General features: G+C 44.6%; 1 protein-coding gene across 3 annotated transcripts in view; it reads left to right on the top strand.

Annotated features, from left to right (window-relative positions):
• The window catches only part of marf1 (meiosis regulator and mRNA stability factor 1), a 65,859-nt gene extending 40,481 nt beyond the window's left edge, over positions 1-25,378 (top strand). For 2 of the 3 annotated variants that reach the window (XM_083765875.1, XM_083765877.1), the window contains 9 exons: positions 3,403-3,536; positions 4,490-4,692; positions 5,337-5,564; positions 13,039-13,278; positions 14,925-15,179; positions 17,640-17,700; positions 18,613-18,711; positions 21,415-21,546; positions 22,312-25,378. In XM_083765875.1, coding sequence (XP_083622001.1) covers positions 3,403-3,536; positions 4,490-4,692; positions 5,337-5,564; positions 13,039-13,278; positions 14,925-15,179; positions 17,640-17,700; positions 18,613-18,711; positions 21,415-21,546; positions 22,312-22,577 — 1,618 coding nt within the window. In that variant the 3' untranslated portion in view covers positions 22,578-25,378. The remainder of the gene's footprint in view (positions 1-3,402; positions 3,537-4,489; positions 4,693-5,336; positions 5,565-13,038; positions 13,279-14,924; positions 15,180-17,639; positions 17,701-18,612; positions 18,712-21,414; positions 21,547-22,311) is intronic. The other variant, XM_083765876.1, reaches the window with a different exon arrangement.
• Positions 25,379-27,378: the final 2,000 nt, after the last annotated feature.

The following is a 27,378-nucleotide window of genomic DNA, read 5'->3' on the forward strand; positions in this document are numbered from 1 at the left end:
AATGAACCATTGTAAAGATTCACCCCCCAATGTATGAATGAATGAACCATTGTAAAGATTAACCCCCCCCAATGTATGAATGAATGAACCATTGTAAAGATTAACCCCCCCAATGTATGAATGAATGAACCATTGTAAAGATTAACCCCCCCAATGTATGAATGAATTAACCATTGTAAAGATTAACCCCCCCCAATGTATGAATGAATGAACCATTGTAAAGATTCACCTCCCAATGTATGAATGAATGAACCATTGTAAAGATTAACCCCCCCCAATGTATGAATGAATGAACCATTGTATAGATTAACCCCCCCCAATGTATGAATGAATGAACCATTGTAAAGATTCACCCCCCAATGTATGAATGAATGAACCATTGTAAAGATTAACCCCCCCAATGTATGAATGAATGAACCATTGTATAGATTAACCCCCCCCAATGTATGAATGAATGAACCATTGTAAAGATTCACCCCCCAATGTATGAATGAATGAACCATTGTAAAGATTAACCCCCCCCCAATGTATGAATGAATGAACCATTGTAAAGATTCACCCCCCAATGTATGAATGAATGAACCATTGTATAGATTAACCCCCCCCCAATGTATGAATGAATGAACCATTGTAAAGATTAACCCCCCAATGTATGAATGAATGAACCATTGTAAAGATTAACCCCCCAATGTATGAATGAATGAACCATTGTAAAGATTAACCCCCCCCAATGTATGAATGAATGAACCATTGTAAAGATTCACCCCCCAATGTATGAATGAATGAACCATTGTATAGATTAACCCCCCCCAATGTATGAATGAATGAACCATTGTAAAGATTCCCCCCCCAATGTATGAATGAATGAACCACTGTAAAGATTCACCCCCCCAATGTATGAATGAATGAACCATTGTAAAGATTAACCCCCCCAATGTATGAATGAATGAACCATTGTAAAGATTCACCCCCCCAATGTATGAATGAATGAACCATTGTATAGATTAACCCCCCCCAATGTATGAATGAATGAACCATTGTAAAGATTAACCCCCCCCCCAATGTATGAATGAATGAACCATTGTAAAGATTAACCCCCCCCAATGTATTAATGAATGAACCATTGTAAAGATTAACCCCCCCAATGTATGAATGAATGAACCATTGTAAAGATTAACCCCCCCCAATGTATGAATGAATGAACCATTGTAAAGATTAACCCCCCCAATGTATGAATGAATGAACCATTGTAAAGATTAACCCCCCCCCCAATGTATGAATGAATGAACCATTGTAAAGATTAACCCCCCCAATGTATGAATGAATGAACCATTGTAAAGATTAACCCCCCCCCCAATGTATGAATGAATGAACCATTGTAAAGATTCACCCCCCCCCAATGTATGAATGAATGAACCATTGTAAAGATTCACCCCCCAATGTATGAATGAATGAACCATTGTAAAGATTAACCCCCCCCCAATGTATGAATGAATGAACCATTGTAAAGATTAACCCCCCAATGTATGAATGAATGAACCATTGTAAAGATTAACCCCCCCCAATGTATGAATGAATGAACCATTGTAAAGATTAACCCCCCCCCCCCCCCCCCCAATGTATGAATGAATGAACCATTGTAAAGATTAACCCCCCCAATGTATGAATGAATGAACCATTGTAAAGATTAACCCCCCCAATGTATGAATGAATGAACCATTGTAAAGATTAACCCCCCCCCAATGTATGAATGAATGAACCATTGTAAAGATTAACCCCCCCCAATGTATGAATGAATGAACCATTGTAAAGATTAACCCCCCCCCCAATGTATGAATGAATGAACCATTGTAAAGAATAACCCCCCCAATGTATGAATGAATGAACCATTGTAAAGATTAACCCCCCCCCCCCCCAATGTATGAATGAATGAACCATTGTAAAGATTAACCCCCCCAATGTATGAATGAATGAACCATTGTAAAGATTAACCCCCCCCCCCCCCCCAATGTATGAATGAATGAACCATTGTAAAGATTAACCCCCCCAATGTATGAATGAATGAACCATTGTAAAGATTAACCCCCCCAATGTATGAATGAATTAACCATTGTAAAGATTCACCCCCCCCAATGTATGAATGAATGAACCATTGTAAAGATTCACCCCCCAATGTATGAATGAATGAACCATTGTAAAGATTCACCCCCCCCCCAATGTATGAATGAATGAACCATTGTAAAGATTCACCCCCCAATGTATGAATGAATGAACCATTGTAAAGATTCACCTCCCAATGTATGAATGAATGAACCATTGTAAAGATTCACCCCCCCCCAATGTATGAATGAATGAACCATTGTAAAGATTCACCCCCCCAATGTATGAATGAATTAACCATTGTAAAGATTCACCCCCCCCAATGTATGAATTAATGAACCATTGTAAAGATTCACCTCCCAATGGCCCTACCACCAGCTCACCACCGTTCACATGTCAATGTCTGGTTTGGGACCATTTCTTTGGACCCGTTAAGAGCTCTGTATGTAAGGGTGAGAATGTTCTTGGTCACAAGAGCGGGAAGATGTCTTGGCGATATCTTCATCTTTATGGACAAGTTAAGAAAGCTTAGTTGTCATGCTTAGGTTTAGATTATCATACAGTCTTGATTGAAGATTGGAAGATTTATGATCAGACAGAGAATGGTTCTGGCAAGGTGCCTTATATAAGGAGGGGATGACGTTACAACTAGGTAGGCTTGACGTCAACCCTGACAGTACCCCCCCCCCCCTCGAGGAACGCGTCCACGCGTAACCAAAGTGATCGTGCGCCTGGCGTTGTCGAACTTGTCGAGTAAGGGGTGTAGTCCAGAGGTCTGTAGTCCAGAGGTCTGTAGAGCCGCAAGGCTGGAATTGCCCAGGGTGGGTAGATGGCTGGAAAGAGCCGGGGGTTGGTAGATGGCTGGAAAGAGCCGGGGGTTGGTAGATGGCTGGAAAGAGCCGGGGGTTGGTAGATGGCTGGAAAGAGCCGGGGGTTGGTAGATGGCTGGAAAGAGCCGGGGGTTGGTAGATGGCTGGAAAGAGCCGGGGGTTGGTAGATGGCTGGAAAGAGCCGGGGGTGGGTAGGTGGCTGGAAAGAGCCGGGGGTGGGCGGAGAGCCGGGCCGGTTCGATTTTGACCTTGTCCTGGGAAGGCGAGAGCAAGGAATCATCAGCTCCTCCCGGAGGCGAAGTGCCCCCGGCTTGGGAGTCTCCGACCCTTACAGTATGATCAGACAGAGAATGGTTCTGGCAAGGTGCCTTATATAAGGAGGGGATGACGTCACAACTAGGTAGGCGTGACAACAACCCTGACACTGTATTGGACCGCTTCAGCATGGTGGGGTTTCTCCCCTTTCTACCAGGTGTTTCTCCAGGGACTGGAGGGTGATCGACTATGGCATATGTGACCTGCTGGACCTCCTGGCCGAGATCCCCGACACCACCATCACCATAACGCACCAGGACACAGACACGGTCATCTCTGTGCCCAAGAGAGGTGAGAATCACTGTTAACGCACCAGGACACAGACACGGTCATCTCTGTGCCCAAGAGAGGTGAGAATCACTGTTAACACACCAGAACACAGAGGTTAGAATCACTGTTAACGCACCAGGACACAGAGAGGTGAGAATCACTGTTAACACACTAGAACACAGAGAGGTGAGAATCACTGTTAACACACTAGGACACAGAGGTGAGAATCACTGTTAACGCACCAGGACACAGAGAGGTGAGAATCACTGTTAACACACTAGGACACAGAGGTGAGAATCACTGTTAACACACTAGGACACAGAGGTGAGAATCACTGTTAACGCACCAGGACACAGAGGTGAGAATCACTGTTAACACACCAGAACACAGAGGTGAGAATCACTGTTAACACACCAGAACACAGAGGTTAGAATCACTGTTAACACACCAGGACACAGAGGTTAGAATCACTGTTAACACACCAGGACACAGAGAGGTGAGAATCACTGTTAACGCACCAGAACACAGAGAGGTGAGAATCACTGTTAACACACCAGAACACAGAGGTTAGAATCACTGTTAACACACCAGGACACAGAGAGGTGAGAATCACTGTTAACGCACCAGAACACAGAGAGGTGAGAATCACTGTTAACGCACCAGGACACAGAGGTTAGAATCACTGTTAACGCACCAGGACACAGAGGTTAGAATCACTGTTAACGCACCAGGACACAGAGGTTAGAATCACTGTTAACGCACCAGGACACACAGGTGAGAATCACTGTTAACACACCAGGACACAGAGGTTAGAATCACTGTTAACACACCAGGACACAGAGGTGAGGTATTTTTTGAAAAATCGAAGAACCACTGACATAGAAACATATGGCTTTTTCAGAAAACTGTCAGGATGTAGAAGACATTTGTATGGAATGGTCCGGTCTAAATCAGGTCTGTTCCCTCCCCGTCAGAGCGTACCGTGGATGAGATGGACCGCACCAAGCAGTTTGGCAAGGAGGTGGTGGACCTGCTGCGCCACCAGCCCCACTGCCGCATGCCCTTCAGCAAGCTGATCCCCACCTACCACCACCACTTTGGACGGCAGTGCAAGCTCTCCTACTACGGCTTCAACAAGCTCATAGAGCTGTTCGAGGCCATCCCCGACGTGCTGATGGTGAGTTGGAACGCACATATCTGCTAGTGTTGTACTGATGGTGAGTTGTTGTTGTTGAGGGGAACGCACATATCTGCTAGTGTTGTACTGATGGTGAGTTGGAACGCACATATCTGCTAGTGTTGTACTGATGGTGAGTTGGAACGCACATATCTGCTAGTGTTTTACTGATGGTGAGTTGTTGTTGTTGAGGGGAATGCACATATCTGCTAGTGTTGTACTGATGGTGAGTTGTTGTTGTTGTTGAGGGGAATGCACATATCTGCTAGTGTTGTACTGATGGTGAGTTGTTGTTGTTGTTGAGGGGAATGCACATATCTGCTAGTGTTGTACTGATGGTGAGTTGTTGTTGTTGTTGTTGAGGGGAATGCACATATCTGCTAGTGTTGTACTGATGGTGAGTTGTTGTTGTTGAGGGGAACGCACATATCTGCTAGTGTTGTACTGACGTACATTTACCAATGACAGGTGCTTTCCCGGATTGAATGATGTAGATAAGAGCTTCTGATTGCCTGAATTGTATTTCAGACTGATGTGTCCCTAATATCTCTCAGGTTCTGGAGTGTATTTCAGACTGATGTGTCCCTAATATCTCTCAGGTTCTGGAGTGTATTTCAGACTGATGTGTCCCTAATATCTCTCAGGTTCTGGAGTGCGGTGAGGAGAAGGTTCTGACCCTGACGGAAGTGGAGCGTATTAAGGCGCTGGCGGCCCAGCTGGTGAAGCTGCTTCGATCCCAGCGGAACTCCAGCCTCCCGGTGACTCAGCTGCTCAGCGAGTACAGCAAGACCTTCGGCTACGGCCTGCGCCTGCAGGACTACGACGCCAGCTCTCTGCCCGCTCTGATGGCCAAACTGTGCCACGTTGTCAAGGTAAGACCTACCTACGACGCCAGCTCTCTGCCCGCTCTGATGGGCAAACTGTGCCACGTTGTCAAGGTAAGACCTACCTACGACGCCAGCTCTCTGCCCGCTCTGATGGGCAAACTGTGCCACGTTGTCAAGGTAAGACCTACCTACGACGCCAGCTCTCTGCCCGCTCTGATGGGCAAACTGTGCCACGTTGTCAAGGTAAGACCTACCTACGACGCCAGCTCTCTGCCCGCTCTGATGGGCAAACTGTGCCACGTTGTCAAGGTAAGACCTACCTACGACGCCAGCTCTCTGCCCGCTCTGATGGGCAAACTGTGCCACGTTGTCAAGGTGAGACCTACCTACGACGCCAGCTCTCTGCCCGCGCTGATGGCCAAACTGTGCCACGTTGTCAAGGTAAGACCTACCTACGATGCCAGCTCTCTGCCCGCTCTGATGGGCAAACTGTGCCACGTTGTCAAGGTGAGACCTACCTACGACGCCAGCTCTCTGCCCGCTCTGATGGGCAAACTGTGCCACGTTGTCAAGGTGAGACCTACCTACGACGCCAGCTCTCTGCCCGCGCTGATGGCCAAACTGTGCCACGTTGTCAAGGTGAGACCTACCTACGACGCCAGCTCTCTGCCCGCTCTGCTGGGCAAACTGTGCCATGTTGTCAAGGTGAGGCCTGTCTGATTGGGAGAGTTGAGGGGGACATGTGTTTGCATTTCCATTTCAGATATTATTTTAACTGCTTTTTAAAAAGCTTCTGTTGAACAACAGCTCAACATCATGGGTAGGTATTAAGGTTGGACGGTTTGGGACATTTTAAAACCCCGGTTTACTATTGCCAAAATACCCAGTTTTTTCGGTTTCGGTTTTACCGTCTAATTAATTTTAACGTGGCCATTAGGGCTGGGTGCAATAACCGCAATACCGCCATACCGCCGGTATGCAACGCATACCGCGGTATCGGGTTCATTACAGCGGTTTAATTTTTTATATATATATATATATATATATATATATATATGATTTTTTTTTTTTTTTTTTTATGAAATGAAAAGTGTATCATAATAAACAGTGACACTAATCATGCCAGCAACACAACAACACCAGAGGGAGTTCAAAAAACCATGTGCAACCCAGATTCGGCACAAACATGGATTGGTTGATTGATTGAAATATTTATTAACAGTTTGCAGAATTACACTACATTTCAAGCAACACTCAATACAAAGACTGTTAACTGTGAGTGGACACTTGTTTACAAGAGGGTCCACCTAAATTCATTTCACTCCTATGCCACAAAAATGTGGAACGCCCTACCAACTGTCATTAAGATGTAAATCCCTTGACTCCACCCACCCCTTTCCCCCTCACTGTATACGTTTTCCCCCTTTTTACCTCCTTTATGATGATTTCCTGTTTTTGGCTTTATAGAAGTGCATAGTGTACAAAATGATATGATGAATTGAAAATGGTGGACCCTCTTGTAAACAAGTGTAATGCTTTATGGCAGGGGTATTCAATTAGATTAGGCCTCCTATGTGACACAGACCGAGTAGAAAAAAACGTGCCATTTTATCATGATTATTAGTGAGGACCTATTATATGAAGATAGGTTGAAAAGTGGTCCTTTAATGATTACCGTCATTATGGTAATCTCACAATTAATATCGCACACAACATTTTTTTTGGGGGGGGGGGGTAATAACCGCCATACCGGCGGTATGGGGGCCGGCAATAACCGCGGTAATAAAAATCCCATACCGCCCCAGCCCTAGTGCGCCATGCGTTCGCATTATTTCATTTTGTTAATCAGAGACTGCTATTACAGTCTATCGCCACAAGATGGCCCCTTTCGCTATTGTAATGTCTCGTCAGTCATGTTCGCCTGTCTTGTCCCTCTCTGCCTACCGTAGTGTATACTGTAGCAGTGTAGCCCCCAGGAACAGGCAAACGGCGTTGCCTCTTGCCTGGCTGCCTGCTCCTAGTTAATCTCAGTGATTATTTTACCCATTACATTAGTATCTATGATGTGACAGAAACGCATCCATAAACAATGCGCGACGACGCGCTGTGAGCTTGTAGATTGGCTATTTTCTGCACGTGCTCCGCAGTACGGCGACGTGTAATTAATTCTAGATTGGAAGTGGAGACGCAGCCGTTGTCTCGCATCAGATTATTTCAGCATGATCAACTGAGTTTAGTTCATGCCTCACAGAGAGTGGGCCAGTTGCTGTTGCTGATAGGAATATTTTTGCAATGCTGAGCTGCAACGAATCTGTTCTGTGACTGTCCCAGCATAGCTCTGTGTGACTGTGTCTGTGCCACAGCAACAAGTGATTTTGTGACTTGACGTAAACCATACAGCGCACGCACGCACACACACACACACATAGTTTATTATTTAGCGCTTGTGTGTCACTTGGCTTCAGCGTTGCCTGTCATGGTGCACGCACGTTAGGGGGAGGCGGGCGGGGGAGAGCACGGCAAGTCGGTAACTGGCACAAGAATTTAGTCAGACGCAGACGGACGGATGGATCATTTAGTCAGACACAGACAGACGGATTGATCATGTTTAGTCAGACACAGACAGACGGATGGATCATTTAGTCAGACACAGACAGACGGATTGATCATGTTTAGTCAGACACAGACAGACGGATGGATCATTTAGTCAGACACAGACAGACGGATTGATCATGTTTAGTCAGACACAGACGGACGGATGGACCATTTAGTCAGACACAGACGGACGGATGGATCATTTAGTCAGACACAGACAGACGGATTGATCATGTTTAGTCAGACACAGACGGACGGATGGATCATGTTTAGTCAGACACAGATGGACGGATGGATCATGCGATGCTGCCATTCTCCACTGCTTCCGTAAACAATAATCACGGCCACCCAACGCTCATGTCAGGTTAAACGGTTTGCCGGTTTTGACGGATTAAACCTTAATGAAATCATTAAACCGTATTAAACCACGAAACCGAAATATTGCACAACCTTAGTAGGTATTTCATTTAAAACTGGAACTATGCTCGTATATATAATGCCATGTCCAAATCTTCTTGCAACTATTCTTATTCTTATTATCAGGCTAGACATTTAAATGTATGTATAGCATCATACCTCTAACCTCACACTACATTATTTACTATATTATTTCACATTGAGACGGCAGCAATAAAAGGAGATTAAGTTAAAGTAATAAACACACGGGGAAAATAATGGGGAGGGGGGGGGACAAATCAAATCAAACTTTATTTATATGGCACATTTAAAACAACAGAAGCTGACCAAAGTGCTGTACAGGTTAAAACAGAACATCAACAGCGCCCATCAGCACACAAACAAGTAAAGGACAACATAAACACGTGTTTTAACCCATTCTGACCTGAGATCAGATTCATACGAGGTTTCCACTGGACACACACTGGTCTGATTAACCCATTCTGACCTGAGATCAGATTCATACGAGGTTTCCACTGGACACACACTGGTCTGATTAACCCATTCTGACCTGAGATCAGATTCATACGAGGTTTCCACTGGACACACACTGGTCTGATTAAGACAATCAAGTGCAATTAAAAGCCAAGGAAAGAATCAATGGTACATCAAAGAAGAACACATCCTTTCTTCCCCATTAGCTTTTCATCCCATGATTCTGTAAACCATTTTTCACCTAATGAACTGTAATCCCGGGCGCTACTGTTCCTCTGCCAACCTGGGGAGAGCCCCTAGAGAGCAGGCCGCTTCTTATCACCCGACAGCGGATTGGACCGTTATCTCTGTATTGAATCGGCGAAATCATCCGTTATCAGCACCTTTCTATTCAGTATTTAAGTCCGACGTCATTTTGTAGTGCTACGTTACGTCCGGGTCCAAGTGGCGCCAGCTCCCGTCCGCATCCCATTGTAAATAGAATATCTAAACGCGTGAGTCTTTTTACGATGACGTTATTTTTCAGAAAGGAAGCCATTGAGGGTTAAAATGGGTCTTAATGCTTCCAACTCGAGTAGAATTATTAATGTTTTGTACAAGTGTCCATGACAACAAAAATATATGATGTGGAGACAATAAAGACTTATTATTGTCTCCACCAGGCCGAAGGCATGGGGGGAGAGTATGTTTTGCACTCCGTCCGTCCGTCCGTCCGTCCGTGTGTGTGTGTGTGTGTGTGTGTGTGTGTCCGTGTCCGTGAGCAGCTAATCTCGGCCACCGTTAACCCGGTCGATGCCAAATTTTGCACACACAATCCCTGGATGCCAACGATGAACCTCTGCCCCAAACTTTCCAGAACGGCCTGTTATAGCACAACCAGGAGGCCGCTTTGTGCAAAACAAGTTTTTGCACAGTACACCTACAGATTTTGTCCAAACATCACGCAAATTGGTACACAGTCTCTCTAGAGCCATTCAACGAAACCGGTCTTTTTTACTTTTGTTGCCCTTTTATCCAACCACCAGACGAAGGCAAGCTGCAATGTCCTACATTCCTATCCTGGTGGAGACCTGTGCCCAGAAGGGCACAGCTTTTTCTCTTTTTCTAGTTATATTATCATTATTATTGAAGGTGGCAACATTCATTTGCTCAGTAAAATATTTCGGGGACATATTTAGAATGTGTGCAGGCTTGAGTATGTTGAATCTAGTTTGCATTAATGAGGATTTAGTTGACAGAATAAAATAAAATGGCGATAGTATTCCATGTGGGGCAGACGGCCTGTCACAGCCAGATTTGGGAGAGCAGCGCAGCTTTGTTGTTGCGAGGAAAGGAAAGAGGTAAAATGAGACTTTCGTGGTTGTTTTCGTCTCCGATTTAATCCGACGGAGTGTCACACTACAACTCTATGGGGACACAAAAGGGACACAAAAGTAGGACCCGGAAGTATCTCAGGAGGGGGCGCTCACGTTGTAGCACTGCCACATAATATTCATTAAGGATTTATTTTAAAGTGTCATTTAAAAGAGCATGGCTTAAAATATTCATTGAACACTATATCCATCCTTATGTGTAATGTCCTATTTTCTTTGAGAGGTATCTGTTTTGTGTTTGTTTATGTTTTGGAGGGTCAATGTCGGGAGGAGTTTGATTGATTGACAGGCCGTGACGCTTCCGTGATTTAAACACACGGAAGTCGCCGGCTCTGGAGACTTGTGGAGACGGAGACACAAACGAGCAGGGAGTCCATGTGAGACCTGACGGTGTTTGCAGTGTAAACTGTCTGTATGCTATACGGTGGAATATAGCCAAGGCCACCAACTCACCGTTGTCAGGAGTAACCCGGCCGGGAACCGCCATCTGCTCCGGTGAGAGTTTCGTTTGTCTGACTGTTTGTGCCCAGCGAGGAATGCTGCTTGTCCGTTTGGAGGACCGTGGATTTACCGTTGGATTTGTTTACGTTCGGGGATCACTACGTTTGGATTACTTTATTATTTCGGGTTGGAGCGTCAGGGAGACGCGTGGATGTTTCATGGAACTATACGAACAATAACAATAGAGGGAGCGTGCATGCGTGAGAGGCCCGGTGCGTGCGGTTCGGACATATACAGACAATACTTAACCTGTCATGACTTCTATGTAACTGATTGTCAATGAGTTAATTTTGCATTTAGATAAACTATTTATCTTAGACGTATTTCTGTGTTGGAGTCAGTGGTTTACAACTTTACATTGCATGCTACATGGTTGAAACTTAATACTTTTTATCTATAAAGGAGGATCATTACTACCCTGTGAATTTTAGTAACTGATAGAAATATCTGATCGTTACAACTAAAATACTGAAGTTTCTCAGGAGGGGGCGCTCACGTCACAGCTAAAATACTGAAGTTTCTCAGGAGGGGGGTGCTCACATCATGGCTAAAATACTGAAGTATCTCAGGAGGGGGCGCTCACGTCACGGCTAAAATACTGAATAGGGCCAATATGGCCATACTGGCATACTCACCCTTGGCTGAAAGTGTCATTTCCAACTCTATTGTCGGGGCATGGAAACTTTAGGGGCTACTATTACTAACCCATTCTGACCTGAGATCAGATTCATACGAGGTTTCCACTGGACACACACTGGTCTGATTAATATATAACTATTCTCTGCCTATCGGGACGTAACTCGGACGGCGCTGAGTCGGGGCTGGTGGCCGTCGCAACGCTCGGCACGGCGATTCGCTCGGCACGGCGATTCGCTCTGCGAGCGCCTCACGTGGCTCAAGGCCTCCCAGACACGGCGCGCCTCCGTCAGGACATCAGTGACATCATCACCCATTACAATATAGGTGATAATGACATACTGAGACATATATCGGCCCTATTGAAAGGTGATGATAACGGATGATTTCCACTGTGGCTCAGGAGGTAGAGCAGGTCGTCCAATGATCCGTTCGAATCCCGGCTCCTCCTCCTCCTGTCTACATGTCGAAGTGTCCTTGGGCAAAGACACTGAACCCCAAATTGCTCCCGATGTGCTGGTTGGTACCTTGTATGGTTTCCGCCGCAATCGGTGTGTGAATGGGTGAATGTAATGCACAATCTATGTAAAGGTGTGTGAATGGGTGAATGTAATGCACAATCTATGTAAAGCGCCTTGGATAAAGGCGCTATATAAATGCACCATTTACCATTTTATTTCGCCGATTCGATACAGGGATACGGGTGGAATGGGGTGGAGTTTCTCCGGGACACACAGATCTCTCTCTATCTCTCTCTCTCCCCTCAATGGGGTGGAGTTTCTCCGGGACACACAGATCTATCTCTCTCTCTCCCCTCAATGGGGTGGAGTTTCTCCGGGACACACAGATCTATCTCTCTCTCTCCCCTCAATGGGGTGGAGTTTCTCCGGGACACACAGATCTCTCTCTCTCTCTCTCTCTCTCTCTCTCTCTCTCTCTCTCCCCTCAATGGGGTGGAGTTTCTCCTGGACACACAGATCTCTCTCTCTCTCTCTCTCTCTCTCTCTCTCTCTCTCTCTCCCCTCAATGGGGTGGAGTTTCTCCAGGACACACAGATCTCTCTCTCTCTCTCTCTCTCTCCCCTCAATGGGGTGGAGTTTCTCCGGGACACACAGATCTCTCTCTCTCTCTCCCCTCAGACATGTGAGGGTACCTACAACATGTGAGGGTACCTACCCTAGGGGACACGGGGAGAACATGTGAGGGTACCTATACCCTAGGGGACACAGGGAGAACATGTGAGGGTACCTACCCTAGGGGACACGGGGAGAACATGTGAGGATACCTACCCTAGGGGACACAGGGAGAACATGTGAGGGTACCTATACCCTAGGGGACACGGGGAGAACATGTGAGGGTACCTATACCCTAGGGGACACAGGGAGAACATGTGAGGGTACCTATACCCTAGGGGACACAGGGAGAACATGTGAGGGTACCTATACCCTAGGGGACACAGGGAGAACATGCGAACTCCACACAGATCTCCATATCTCTCTCTCTCTCTCTCTCTCTCCCCTCAGGTGGTGGATGGTCCCGAGGGCAGAGAGGTCCAGTTGATCAACAGGAAGTCCCTGCGCTCGCTGACCTGCCAGCTGCTGGCCCTGCTCATGTCCCTGGAGGAGCGGCAGTCGGCCGTGGGCCTGAAGGTGGCGGCGCTGAGCCAGCGCTACCTGGCCGTCCACAGGACGCCGCTGAATCCCTGTGAATACGGCTTCCTGTCGCTCAGCGAGCTGCTGAAGAGCCTGCCCTACCTGGTAGAGGTAAAGCACTATGTCATCATCATCATACTATAACCCATTCTGACCTGAGATCAGATTCATACGAGGTTTCCACTGGACACACACTGGTCTGATTAACCCATTCTGACCTGAGATCAGATTCTGTGAGTGGCGCGCTATGAGCTTGTAGATCTGCTATTTTTCAATAGCTAAAGCATAACATGATGCTAACACCAAAAGGGGTTCCCGTTCAGAATGGGATAATTCAGTCAATGTCTGTGTGTACAAGTGTGTCTGTCTATCACTGTGACTCCTCACTGCCTGCACCAATCACTCCCACTTTTCACACAGGCATTGACCATAATAATATGGAGGGCCTTTTTTTGATTTGACACATTAATGATTAATAATGAATTTATTAGTGAATTAAAAAAGCGAAAACGACTAAACTGCCTCCCCCTGGCCAGCCGGGGCGCCTGATGGAGGGGAAAGGAACCGGTTGGAATAACGTGTTCCTTCCACGCGCTACGTCCAACCAGGGAAACTCCCCCCCCCCCTCTCCCCTTGTCCCCCATATATGGGGACTAGGTTGGTCTCCCCATGTCCCCCATATATGGGGACTAGGTTGGTCTCCCCATGTCCCCCATATATGGGGACTAGGTTGGTGGAGGGTGTGCAGAGCCCAGGATCACATTAGATGATTCTAGTACTTTTAACTATTGAAAGATAGCAGATCTACAAGCTCATAGGAGTGCCACGCTACGAGCTTGTAGGTCTATACTATGTATAGCATAGTATAGTATAGTATATATGTATAGTTATATGTATATTTTCATTATATAGATATTCCACTGTTGCGTTCTTAGCTTACGCATGTTTCCTGATAAATGCTTTTTATGTGATGTATTCCCATGCTTTTTTTGTTCTTGCTTAATGTAAGTCGCTCTGGATTAAGAGCGTCTGCTAGATGCCTAAATTGTAACTTGTAGGTCGGCTATTTTTGAAAAATCATGTGCCTCAAATCTTTGAATATATACAGAGTGAACATTTTAACTAAAATCTTTGCTTCTGGGAGGAGGTCCCTGGAACAACATGTTTTCAGATGCGGGGCGGAGGCATATATGATATTACATATAATTTTTGGGGGTCCTTGACATGAAATATTGAGCACCACTGATACAGAAACATAAGGTTTTTCAGAAAACTGTCAAATTGTTACCTGTTCGTTGTGTACAAAACCTACACTGTGTTTTACTAGCTCGCTTGTTCTAAATGTTTCTCCTGTTCTCTGCCAAAATCAAGGTTATAGTTTCGCTTTCTTTTTAATTTAGTTTTAGTTTTTATTAGTTTTAGTTAACTATTATAACCTTGCCCCCTATACCCGCTGCTTCCCATGTGCATGGATTTAACCCATTCTGAACGGAAACCCATTTTGGTGTTAGCATCATGTTATGCTTTAAAGCTATTGAAAAATAGCAGATCTACAAGCTCATAGCGCGCCACCGAGTGGCGCGCTACGAGCTTGTAGGTCTGCTATTTTTGAAAAATCGAAGAACGACTGACATTTTCAGAATCTGATCTCAGGTCAGAATGGGTTTAATCAGACCAGTGTGTGTGTCCAGTGGGAAACCTCGTATGAATCTGATCTCAGGTCAGAATGGGTTAACCCTTCCGTTCCCCCTCCTCAGTTATACCATGAGGACAGCGGTCCAGACTCGTCTCCGTACGGCCGCGGTGCCAGCGGCGGCCGTGAGGAGTGGGTGAGGCTCACCAAGCTGTACCAGTTTGCCCGCAACGTGCGTTCCCTGCTCCACACCTACCACTACAACCAGATCTTCCTCACGGAGTTCCTCGGAGCCTACGGCAAGTTCACCGGCTGCAGCCTCCAGCCGCGCGCCTTCGGCTACGCCAGCACCGATGAGCTGCTGAGCGCCATTCCACAGGTTTGAGACGCCATTTTCTTTTCTTTTTTAATAGCAGACCTTGGGTTGGCGAAAGGGCCTTTCTGTGTGGAGTTTGCATGTTCTCCCTGTGTCCCCTAGGGTAGGTACCCTCACAAAAAACATGCCGTAATCCTGGTCACTCCCTGGCCAGCCGGGGCGCCTGATGGAGGGGAAAGGAACTGGTTGGATTAACGTGTTCCTTCCACGCGCTACGTCCAACCAGGGAAACTCCCCCCTGTCAGGTGTAAAGGAGCAACTTGGACACTCAGGCATGAAGGAAGCATGAGTTCAAGTCCGTTGCTCTCCCCTTGTCCCCCATATATGGGGACTAGGTTGGTCTCCCCTTGTCCCCCATATATGGGGACTATGTTGGTCTCCCCTTGTCCCCCATATATGGGGACTAGGTTGGTCTCCCCATGTCCCCCATATATGGGGACTAGGTTGGTCTCCCCATGTCCCCCATATATGGGGACTAGGTTGGCGGAGGGTGTGTAGAGCCCAGGATCACATTAGATGATTGACACAGGGGTGAAAAATGGGTTACAAAATCGTGGGATAAAAAAAATATAAAAAACAAAAACAAAATGGCAGACCTACAAGCTCGTAGTGCGCCACTAGGTGGCGCGCTATGAGCTTGTAGATCTGCTATTTTTCAATAGCTAAAGCATAACACCAACAGGGGTTCCCGTCCAAAATGAATGTATGTGGTCCCCGTGGATTTGGGTTAATTGAAATAATGTTGTACGACGAGTGTATGACGACTGCTTGATCTCGTACACAAAGGGATCAGTGTATTATGCTAGTTTATTTTGGTTTAGTTTTTGTTTCATACGAATCCACCGCATGGACATGTTATGATCTACCAGTCAGTGTGGCCTTGTGGTTAAGAGTGTCTGCCCTGAAACTGGACCCAGCCGGGTCATACCAAAGACTGTAAAAATGGGTCCCTTCTTGGCATTTGCAGATCTACAATCTATGAGCTTGTAGATCTGCATTTTTTTTTAATTAAGTATGACATAATGCATAAAACACAAAGGGGTTCCCGGTCTGAATGGGTTAAATCCATCAGGTGGATGTGATTCATGCATTTCTAGCTGAAATTATTTTCCTGATTATTGACTAGTGTGTTCCCATCAATCAGGTTTCTGATTATTGACTAGTGTATTCTCATCAATCAGGTTTCTGATTATTGACTAGTGTATTCCCATCAATCAGGTTTCTGATTATTGACTAGTGTATTCCCATCAATCAGGTTTCTGATTATTGACTAGTGTATTCTCATCAATCAGGTTTCTGATTATTGACTAGTGTATTCCCATCAATCAGGTTTCTGATTATTGACTAGTGTATTCCCATCAATCAGGTTTCTGATTATTGACTAGTGTGTTCCCATCAATCAGGTTTCTTATTATTGACTAGTGTATTCTCATCAATCAGGTTTCTGATTATTGACTAGTGTATTCCCATCAATCAGGTTTCTGATTATTGACTAGTGTGTTCCCATCAATCAGGTTTCTGATTATTGACTAGTGTATTCCCATCAATCAGGTTTCTGATTATTGACTAGTGTATTCTCATCAATCAGGTTTCTGATTATTGACTAGTGTATTCTCATCAATCAGGTTTCTGATTATTGACTAGTGTATTCCCATCAATCAGGTTTCTGATTATTGACTAGTGTATTCCCATCAATCAGGTTTCTGATTATTGACTAGTGTGTTCCCATCAATCAGGTTTCTGATTATTGACTAGTGTATTCCCATCAATCAGGTTTCTGATTATTGACTAGTGTATTCCCATCAATCAGGTTTCTGATTATTGATTAGTGTGTTCCCATCAATCAGGTTTCTGATTATTGACTAGTGTATTCTCATCAATCAGGTTTCTGATTATTGATTAGTGTGTTCCCATCAATCAGGTTTCTGATTATTGATTAGTGTATTCCCATCAATCAGGTGGTCTGTATTCCCATCAATCAGGTTTCTGATTATTGACTAGTGTATTCTCATCAATCAGGTTTCTGATTATTGACTAGTGTATTCTCATCAATCAGGTTTCTGATTATTGACTAGTGTATTCCCATCAATCAGGTTTCTGATTATTGACGAGTGTGTTCCCATCAATCAGGTTTCTGATTATTGACTAGTGTATTCCCATCAATCAGGTTTCTGATTATTGACTAGTGTATTCCCATCAATCAGGTTTCTGATTATTGACTAGTGTATTCTCATCAATCAGGTTTCTGATTATTGACTAGTGTATTCCCATCAATCAGGTTTCTGATTATTGACTAGTGTATTCCCATCAATCAGGTTTCTGATTATTGATTAGTGTGTTCCCATCAATCAGGTTTCTGATTATTGACTAGTGTATTCTCATCAATCAGGTTTCTGATTATTGATTAGTGTGTTCCCATCAATCAGGTTTCTGATTATTGATTAGTGTATTCCCATCAATCAGGTGGTCTGGATCAAAGGGCACAGCCACAAGAGGATTATCGTTTTGAAGAACGATATGAAAGGTAAGCTCTATACTTATATTATACTTAAATAAGAATCATAATCCTGAGTATTATCCACATTTACACCATTTAATTTGCACTCGGGGACTTCAAAAAGTTCACTGCTAAATCCTATAGAGGGTACTATGTGCATGCATACAGTGAATGGCAAAGCTTCAGGCAAAGTGAGTTTAACATTGTTTGACGTTGTTTAATGCAATCAGATAGGACTTTTCTGTTTATATGCATGGGTTGTCAAGGTCAGAAAGTAGTTTTTTGCCGTTCCTGCAAAACTTCCGGGTTTGATTATAATGTCACACGCATACTCTAATTATCGATATGCAATTGGTTAAATTATGGCCCATCTTCCCGGGCCTTAGTGGGAGGTAGAGCCTTACGCTTATCATCTGGCAAGTGAGATGTGATTTCTGAGGAGCGCTCGCCCCTCGTATATACAGCTTTTGTCCCCACACGTCTCAATATTTGCCAGTGACAATGAAAGGAGAAGTTAGGTCATGTGTCCGTCAAATATGACGTAAATTTAACCAACCAATCACATACATTCAGTTGTTCATGAGATGATGTAGGGTGATGTATAATGATAAGAGCGCCCCTCACTTCACATGGGTGTGATTTATTTAATTTTATTGTCTCCTAGTGAGTCTGACCTTAGCCTCGGTACGGTACCCATTATTTTATTGTCTCCTAGTGAGTCTGACCTTAGCCTCGGTACCCATTATTTTATTGTCTCCTAGTGAGTCTGACCTTAGCCTCAGTACCCATTATTTTATTACTGGGGGTTTCAAAAGGGCACGTTTGTTCAGAGGGAAAAGGGCTCTAGCACCCCCTAGTGTCTATCTAGTGCACGCCACTGGAACCGCCCCCTCTAGTTGCTTAATGCCTTGTGTTTACGTGCACTGTTTTGGTGTCCAGCCAAGGCATGCTCTGCAGCGTCAGACAGCCCGCTGCCAGAGGAGGAGAGGAACCACGACAGCCTCTCCAGCGGCGCCACCTCCAGAACTCACAGTCCAGGTAAAATAAGACCGCCTCCAGAACTCACAGTCCAGGTAAAATAAGACCGCCTCCAGAACTCACAGTCCAGGTAAAATAAGACCACCTCCAGAACTCACAGTCCAGGTAAAATAAGACCGCCTCCAGAACTCACAGTCCAGGTAAAATAAGACCACCTCCAGAACTCACAGTCCAGGTAAAATAAGACCGCCTCCAGAACTCACAGTCCAGGTAAAATAAGACCGCCTCCAGAACTCACAGTCCAGGTAAAATAAGACCACCTCCAGAACTCACAGTCCAGGTAAAATAAGACCGCCTCCAGAACTCACAGTCCAGGTAAAATAAGACCACCTCCAGAACTCACAGTCCAGGTAAAATAAGACCGCCTCCAGAACTCACAGTCCAGGTAAAATAAGACCGCCTCCAGAACTCACAGTCCAGGTAAAATAAGACCGCCTCCAGAACTCACAGCCCAGGTAAAATAAGACCACCTCCAGAACTCACAGCCCAGGTAAAATAAGACCACCTCCAGAACTCAGTCTTGAGGAAATGCAAACGGATTTGTAAAGTTTCAAATGAAAGTTTTAAACGAAACAATTGTCAAGTTCTATAATATGTATTAATTCTTTAGATCTTTTAGGCCTGTCACAATTATTACATAATTGTCTAATCGCAATTATTTGAGATAATCTCAATTATGTTGTCATAATCGTCATAATCGTTTCTCTGTTGAAACGTATTCATGAATTAAAAAAGCTGAAACTGGGTTTAGATCTTGGCAAGCGAATGAGTAACCCAATCCAAGCCAAGGAACGACAGGTTACGTTTTAAGCACTATAACCCCCTGTGCCAGGACGGAATTTTGCGTAAAAGAAATGACAATAGAAACGCTGGCAACTGGTCTGCTTTTCTGTGGTAGTGTACAGCCCCATGTCTTGGTTGATAAACTGGTTAACTCCTTTGGTGTAGACCCTTGTCTGGTGGGCTGGATTCTTGACCAACAGATCTCAACGTTTGCGGCCGGCCCCTGATCGCTCGCTCTCTCTCTCTCTCTGAGATGCAACACATCTAGATAGCAGGTGACACATGCAACTCTTAAAGAGAAGAGTTATCTGGTTCCACGTAAGAAACGGTCCTGAAGGACATGTTGCCTCTTGTATCCGTGACGTGCCAACAGACTGCTGCGTTCTTCTGTGTAAGGGTTAATGAGATACTGTCTAGCTTCCTGACATCTTCTACTGGCTCGCCCCAGGGTTGTGTTTTATCTGCCTTTCTTTACATTCTTTATACCAACGATTGTGTTAGCCATTTCCACAACAGATTCATCATTAAATACGCTGACGACTCGGTCATCGTCAGCCTGCTTGACAATGATGAGAACTGTCACGGGCAAGTGGTAGACGACTTTCTATCCTGGTGTGACAACGCCTTCTTGCAGCTTAATGTCTCTAAAACAAAAGAGCTATGCATAGATTTTAGACGTTCCCTACAATCCCCCCAGAAGAGTGTTGTCAACGGATAGATAGACTGTAGATATTGTACCCAGCTACAAGTATCTAGGCATAATTATTGATGACAAGCTGAAATTCGACCTAAATACTGATATGATGCATAAAAAACGCCTGTACTGCCTAAGGAAATTGGCTAAGTTCAATGTCGACAAGACTCTGATGAAACTGTTTTACAGTGCCTACATCGAGTCCGTCATTTCTTTCTCCAAAATCCCTAGGGAGAATTGTAAAAGTGCCCTCAAAAATGATTGGCTCACAAATGAACGGCCTAGACCAGATCTTTAAGAAACAGGTGCTTAACAAAGCCCTGTGTATCCGATCTGATGCTGCTCAGCCTCTACACGGAGAGTACATCCTTCTCCCATCCGGCCTTCGCTTGCGAGCCCCTTATTGTGCCACAAAAAACAGGCACAAACATTCCTTTGTCCCGGTCTCTATTTGCACACTGAATGCTGCTGTGGGTAGGTCTAGGAGATAACCTCATGATGAGCACTTTTACTTTTTACTGTATTATCTCGTGCCTATGTCTATGCACACGCACCTTTATGACCTATCGCATAGCACTTTAACGCCTGCACTTTAATGGTTGTGTGCACCTTTGTACTCTGGTATCTGCTATGTGAACTGTTTGTTTGTACTGTTTCATGTTTAATGTACCGTCTATGCTGCAACCCAATTTGCCCTTCGGGGACACTAAATAAACTTGAACCTTGAACTGGCATCGATTGTGTTAACTCTGAAGGGTTAAAAGTATTGTTACCGGTAATCATCTACATCAGGGGTTCACAACCTTTTTTGGGGCTTAGGTACCACTTGGGGGGGGGGAGAATATTTAATTTGTAGGGTTCATAAAAAATAAATAAAGAATCTTAAAAAAAGAAAGAAAAATAAAATCCCCCCCCCCCCCCCCCCCCCCAAACCGTTTAATTGTTAATATTTAATTATACAAATGGATGTTCATTTTGGACACATTCCCCAGTAGATACAAATGGATGTTCATTTTGGACACATTCCCCAGTAGATACAAATGGATGTTCATTTTGGACACATTCCCCAGTAGATACAAATGGATGTTCATTTTGGACACATTCCCCAGTAGATACAAATGGATGTTCATTTTGGACACATTCCCCAGTAGATACAAATGGATGTTCATTTTGGACACATTCCCCAGTAGATACAAATGGATGTTCATTTTGGACACATTCCCCAGTAGATCTGCTGTGTGGTCCTGTTCCTTCCTGCCTGCCCTCCCCCGAGCTCCACCCGGACCCCGTTCCCCCGCCCAACGACCTCATTCACTTTGAGGGAAAGACCCCGAGGACCCCAATAGCACCCTCTACAGGTTGGTGCTCTATGCCACACACACACACACACCACACACACACACCACACACACACACACACACACACACACACACCAGCAGCACCCTCTACAGGTTGGTGCTCTATGCCACACACACACACACACCACACACACACACCACACACACACACACACACACACACACACACCAGCAGCACCCTCTACAGGTTGGTGCTCTATGCCACACACACACACACACACCACACACACACACACCACACACACACACACACACCAGCAGCACCCTCTACAGGTTGGTGCTTTATGCCACACACACATGCTTGCTTTTTAGTGTGTAAGCCACATACAAACGTTTTCTTTTTAGTGGCCCATGTCCAGCTTTTGGTGTTTTATGGACAATTTTGATTGTGTGTGTGTGTGTGTGTGTGAACACCTATGGAATGTCAGAACAGGTCAGCTCCATACATCAATATATTGGTCAATTTGGTTCATTTTGGTTCATTTATGGGATTCATGCATTCAAAATGCCACCCACTCTGTTATCCCATGGCTGAGAGATCCAAGAAAGATGGAAAGGGAAGCCATGGTGTTTTGTCTGGGAACTCTTTAGAAAGATGGAAAGGGAAGCCATGGTGTTTTGTCTGGGAACTCTTTAGAAAGATGGAAAGGGACGCCATGGTGTTTTGTCTGGGAACTCTTTAGAAAGATGGAAAAGGGAAGCCATGGCGTTTTGTCTGGGAACTCTTTATTTGCTGTCGGCTTATCTTGTACTTGCGTTTTCAGAATTGGAGAAACCCGCGACGGTCAATCCCACGTCCGATGCACCAGAATCCTCCGCTGTGCCAGTGGACACGCAGCCTGGCGCCCCAGAAGAGCCCGCGGTCGCCCCAGAAGAGCCCGCGGTCGCCCCAGAAGAGCCCGCGGTCGCCCCAGCCGCCCTACAGTTTCCAACCAGCAAGGCCACAGCCTCCACTGGCAGTCCCGGCAGAAAGGCCCCACGTAGCAAAATTAAGCTAGCTGTTAATTTCTCGTTTGCGGCCGGCCCCTGATCGCTCGCTCTCTCTCTCTCTCTCTGAGATGCAACACATCTAGATAGCAGGTGACACATGCAACTCTTAAAGAGAAGAGTTATCTGGTTCCACGTAAGAAACGGTCCTGAAGGACATGTTGCCTCTTGTATCCGTGACGTGCCAACAGACTGCTGCGTTCTTCTGTCCCGCCTTCATCACGTCTGTATTTTCCCTTCCTTTTCCTTCGCCTTGTTCTCGTCACAACGTGTTCTCATGCAGATTTTCTGCAACATTTTAGTTTTATTGGTCAGAACTTTCCAACTTCTGTTGGCGTTTCTGTCCAGGTAAGTTGAGATCCATACTGGGTGATGGATCACCTTGTGGCTCACACAGGACCGGAAAGACATGAGTTAGTTGGCACTGTATGCTGAATATTAACATTAGGAGTGCTGCTAAGACTATTAACAAAGTTCCCTTTGCTAAAATCCCAGATATTTAGCTACCTACAATCTCCGTTTATAGAGAATTTAATTATTGAGACTGTTTATGTTCACAAGTATTGTTGAAGTAAGGAACCGTGATGTTTAGTTGGTGCCTGGCTGTGTCTCAGAAAACCTTTCATTTCTGACTTTGTACAGAAGCACATTTCACAGTTTTTTACCTTTTTCAGGCAGCCACAGAAACCAGTGAATTCTATAATAGAACTGCCCACTTCATTGTTTCAGGCTTCTCCTCTTGTAGAGAGAGGTCCAGGTCATTTGTCTTTCAGATATTCTCTTGTCTCCCTTTCATGAAATGGACGTGAATTGTTTCCGTCATGAAATGGGAGCAGAATTGTTCATTTTTTTGTATTAACACTATGTATAATATTTTGTGGTCTGTAAAAGTAGGGCCTAAGTTAGTTAATGGAGTAATCTGGTGGAAAGGTCCGCGATGGGACTGAACAGATTAATATTCAGGGAACTGTTAAAATGCCATTTATTGTTTTGTGTTTTTTTTCCCCCATTCATGGCCTTCCAGACGGCTCCAGCCGTGGGATCTGAAGGTCTTTGTGTTGTTGTTGAGAATATAGCCGGAACGGTGAAACCCAACCAAATGGACCTGGTTACATTGAACACTGAGGGTTGTACTAGTCTGTGTAAGGGTAAGGCGTTAGCAGAGACGTTCAGTGTGTGTGTGTCTGTGTGTGTGTGTGTGTGTGTGTGTGTGTCAGCCAAAATTTATGTTGTTTTAGCTGTAACTCGGGCAGTGGTGTGTGTGTGTGTGTGTGTGTGTGGTTTACACTCGAGACGGTGGCGTGAAATATGTATGGTGTGTGTGCATAAATAATCGTTATGCATGGTGTAAACCGAGGGGAGCGCGCGAGAACGGAGACCCTTTTGCCCTTAAGATCCACTCAGTCTTTATCATTTCCACAACGTTTTTAGCCATTTATTATAGACTTGACATCACCCTTGCACTTGTCACTTAAATGCTCAAGGTTGTTTTGAGTAAACCCTGTTGCTGCTAAAAAAAGCATTGCATCTGAGGTGATGTCCATGCTATAGGTTGATGACTTGGGAGGCGAGCCGAGCGCTCCTTAGTTTTGCTTTAAGGTGAACGGGTCTTGTTTTTAGTGAGGTGTGGCGGTGGAAGGCTTTACGGGGTACGTAACAGGAAATCCCCCTGAAATAATATAGTGTGACACACAGAGGGACCCCCCTTGCGGCTCTCTGGAACCGGCCTGGCTCTTACAATGGCTTGTATCTGCCACGGCGCTGAAGGACAAGCTGTTTGGACGGACGCCTTGCCACTCCCATCTCAATCTCACCGAGTCGTTCTTTTACGTAGTGTACGTTTCCTTTTGTTTTCTTGTCTCTTGAGTGCTGACGAGGGTTGTGCGGGTTGTTTTGATTCCCCCACACAAAAAAGAACCGCCTGCTTCCCACAAATGGGTTCAGCAAAAGACCAAGAATTCACCGCTGACGTTAAGAGGGCAGCTACTGTTTGTTAAACAGAATGAGTTTTGTGGAAATGGTGCAGGTGCCCATTTTATCCTTTTTCTGTCCAGTTTGTTGGCGTTTTCATCATGACTTTCCTCATTGTAAGACTACATTTAGATTTGACCTTTAAAGAAGGAGAAAGAGAAGAGCATGCCGAGTCTCATGCCCTATTCAGATCACTATAGCCACTCCCCCCATTAGCCCAGATCACTATAGCCACTCCCCCATTAGCCCAGATCACTATAGCCACTCCCCCATTAGCCCAGATTGCCATTTGATATGCTTTTAATTGGGGGTGTTGATAGGTCCCCCCCCCCCCTTAATCTTTTTAGTAATTGTCTGAAAACCTCATAAGAGATTTATTTTTGGCAATAAAACAAATGTGTTTTTTGTATTTTGCGCAAAACCCCCTAACTAACTCCCTAAAGTGCTACAGTGACGACTAACTCAAGAAGGTTAAAAACGTGTATTTTCTTTCATTTTTTCTCTATCCGGCTTTCTCCTTTTCCGTTTGGTTACATCAGTGAGAAAGCTGTCGGTCACGCTGCTCAGAATATGCACGTTTGCATAGTTTTGGTTCAATAGAATTGCTGTGAATTGGGTTGTAAAACGGGGGGGGGGGATTATGGTTCTGTGAAATCTTAATTGCATTTATCCGTTTATAGTTACATTTCACAGTGGTACTCTCCGTCGTTGCCCTTCTTCTATTGTTAAAATTCCACAGCGGTTACTTTTTGTCCCTTGATGTTTAAGTTGCATGTCTCAACTGCTCTAGAGTGGTTTGTGTTCTGGAGAATGTGTGTATTTATGGAAGTTCTTTCAGTGACCTTTGACCTAAAGTCAAGATGTGTTTTTCTCTCTCACTGATGTACTCCCCCCCCCCCCCCCTCTGCCACACAGAAGGCGCTGTAACAGTCTAAACGTTGTTGATGGGACCAAATTGATTTCCGTTATGAATAAATTATAACATTCACAAGCATTAACTCTGGTTGGGAGCTGTGTTGTTTTTTTTTTTAATGAACATTTACACTATTTTAATAAATTATTAAATGTCAGCAATTATTTGTATATTTAAGGTATTTATCATAACTGCCCTACGCAATTCGTGATTACAAAAGAAACCGGAACGGAAATAAAAATGCCAAAAGCACAATTAAATCGTTAATCGCAATTATTTGTGCGACAATTAATCGTCAACACAAATGTTCAATAGAGTATGCGCATGCATAAAGTCAATGACAAAGTGAGCGTTCTAGTCAAAGCACATTGCACGTGACAGATATATTGTCTTATCTAGACATACCATAAGTCAAGGGGTAACAGGCTGTATTGATGTTGATACCATAAGTCAAGGGGTAACAGGCTGTATTGATGTTGATACCATAAGTCAAGGGGTAACAGGCTGTATTGATGATACCATAAGTCAAGGGGTAACAGGCTGTATTTATGTTGATACCATAAGTCAAGGGGTAACAGGCTGTATTGATGTTGATACCATAAGTCAAGGGGTAACAGGCTGTATTGATGTTGATACCATAAGTCAAGGGGTAACAGGCTGTATTGATGTTGATACCATAAGTCAAGGGGTAACGGGCTGTATTGATGTTGATACCATAAGTCAAGGGGTAACAGGCTGTATTGATGTTGATACCATAAGTCAAGGGGTAACAGGCTGTATTGATGTTGATACCATAAGTCAAGGGGTAACAGGCTGTATTGATGTTGATACCATAAGTCAAGGGGTAACGGGCTGTATTGATGTTGATACCATAAGTCAAGGGGTAACAGGCTGTATTGATGTTGATACCATAAGTCAAGGGGTAACAGGCTGTATTGATGTTGATACCATAAGTCAAGGGGTAACAGGCTGTATTGATGTTGATACCATAAGTCAAGGGGTAACAGGCTGTATTGATGTTGATACCATAAGTCAAGGGGTAACAGGCTGTATTGATGTTGATACCATAAGTCAAGGGGTAACAGGCAAACGTTGATCAAAATGACCAGGATTGACATTTGGATCAAATCTGAAGGACTAATATTAAAAAAGTGTTGCACATAAATGGGCCTCCTGGGGGCGCTCAAAGGCAGACTTTATAAATGCAGGCCTGATTATTATTTTTCCTTGGGCTGTAGGGAGGGTGCAGATCGGTGCAGTTATAGGCTACATGTGACTTGGCCTGTTCTAGCGCCACCATGAGGCTGATTTGAAAACTGTCAAAATTGGCATTTCTCCCTCAGACTAGTGGGAATATGTGTACACGGTCTCACCGCAATCGGACACTGCGTTGATGAGTTGCGGCATTTTGTACAAAACGGGCTACTCCTGAAAACTTTGGAAGCCAATGTTAGCCAATCAGGATGGAATATGAGAAATCAAACAAACCCGTCTTGATGACTATTTAGATCACTTTTTAGGACCAATTTGCGTGAAATTTTGATAAAATCTGAAGGGAGTAATATAAGAAAATGTGTTTATATGTCAGCCTCCTGGTGGCGCTATAAAGAGCAGATGGGAAAGATCCAGGCAAAGTGTTTTCCTTGGCCTCAAGGTAGTGTGCATACAAGGTTTTACACAGATCGGTGAAGTTACAGTATAGGTAAAAACACTAATTGGTCAGTTTTAGCGCCACCATGAGGCTGAGTTGAACATTTTCAAGTGACATTTCTTCCTCGACCTAGTGGTATTGTGCGTGCATTCCGTGCAACATTTCACGGAAATCACACAATGTGTTCAAGATTTTTTTTTTTTTTCTTTTTTTTTTAAGATATTTTTTTGCGGCTTACGCCTTTTATTGATTTTTGAAGGGACAGACAGTAGGCTGACAGGAAACGGGAGAGAGATGGGGGGATGACAT

This window comes from Protomyctophum parallelum (assembly GCF_964188405.1).
Source record: "Protomyctophum parallelum genome assembly, chromosome: 5".
In the NCBI taxonomy this organism is placed as follows: Eukaryota; Metazoa; Chordata; class Actinopteri; order Myctophiformes; family Myctophidae; genus Protomyctophum; species Protomyctophum parallelum.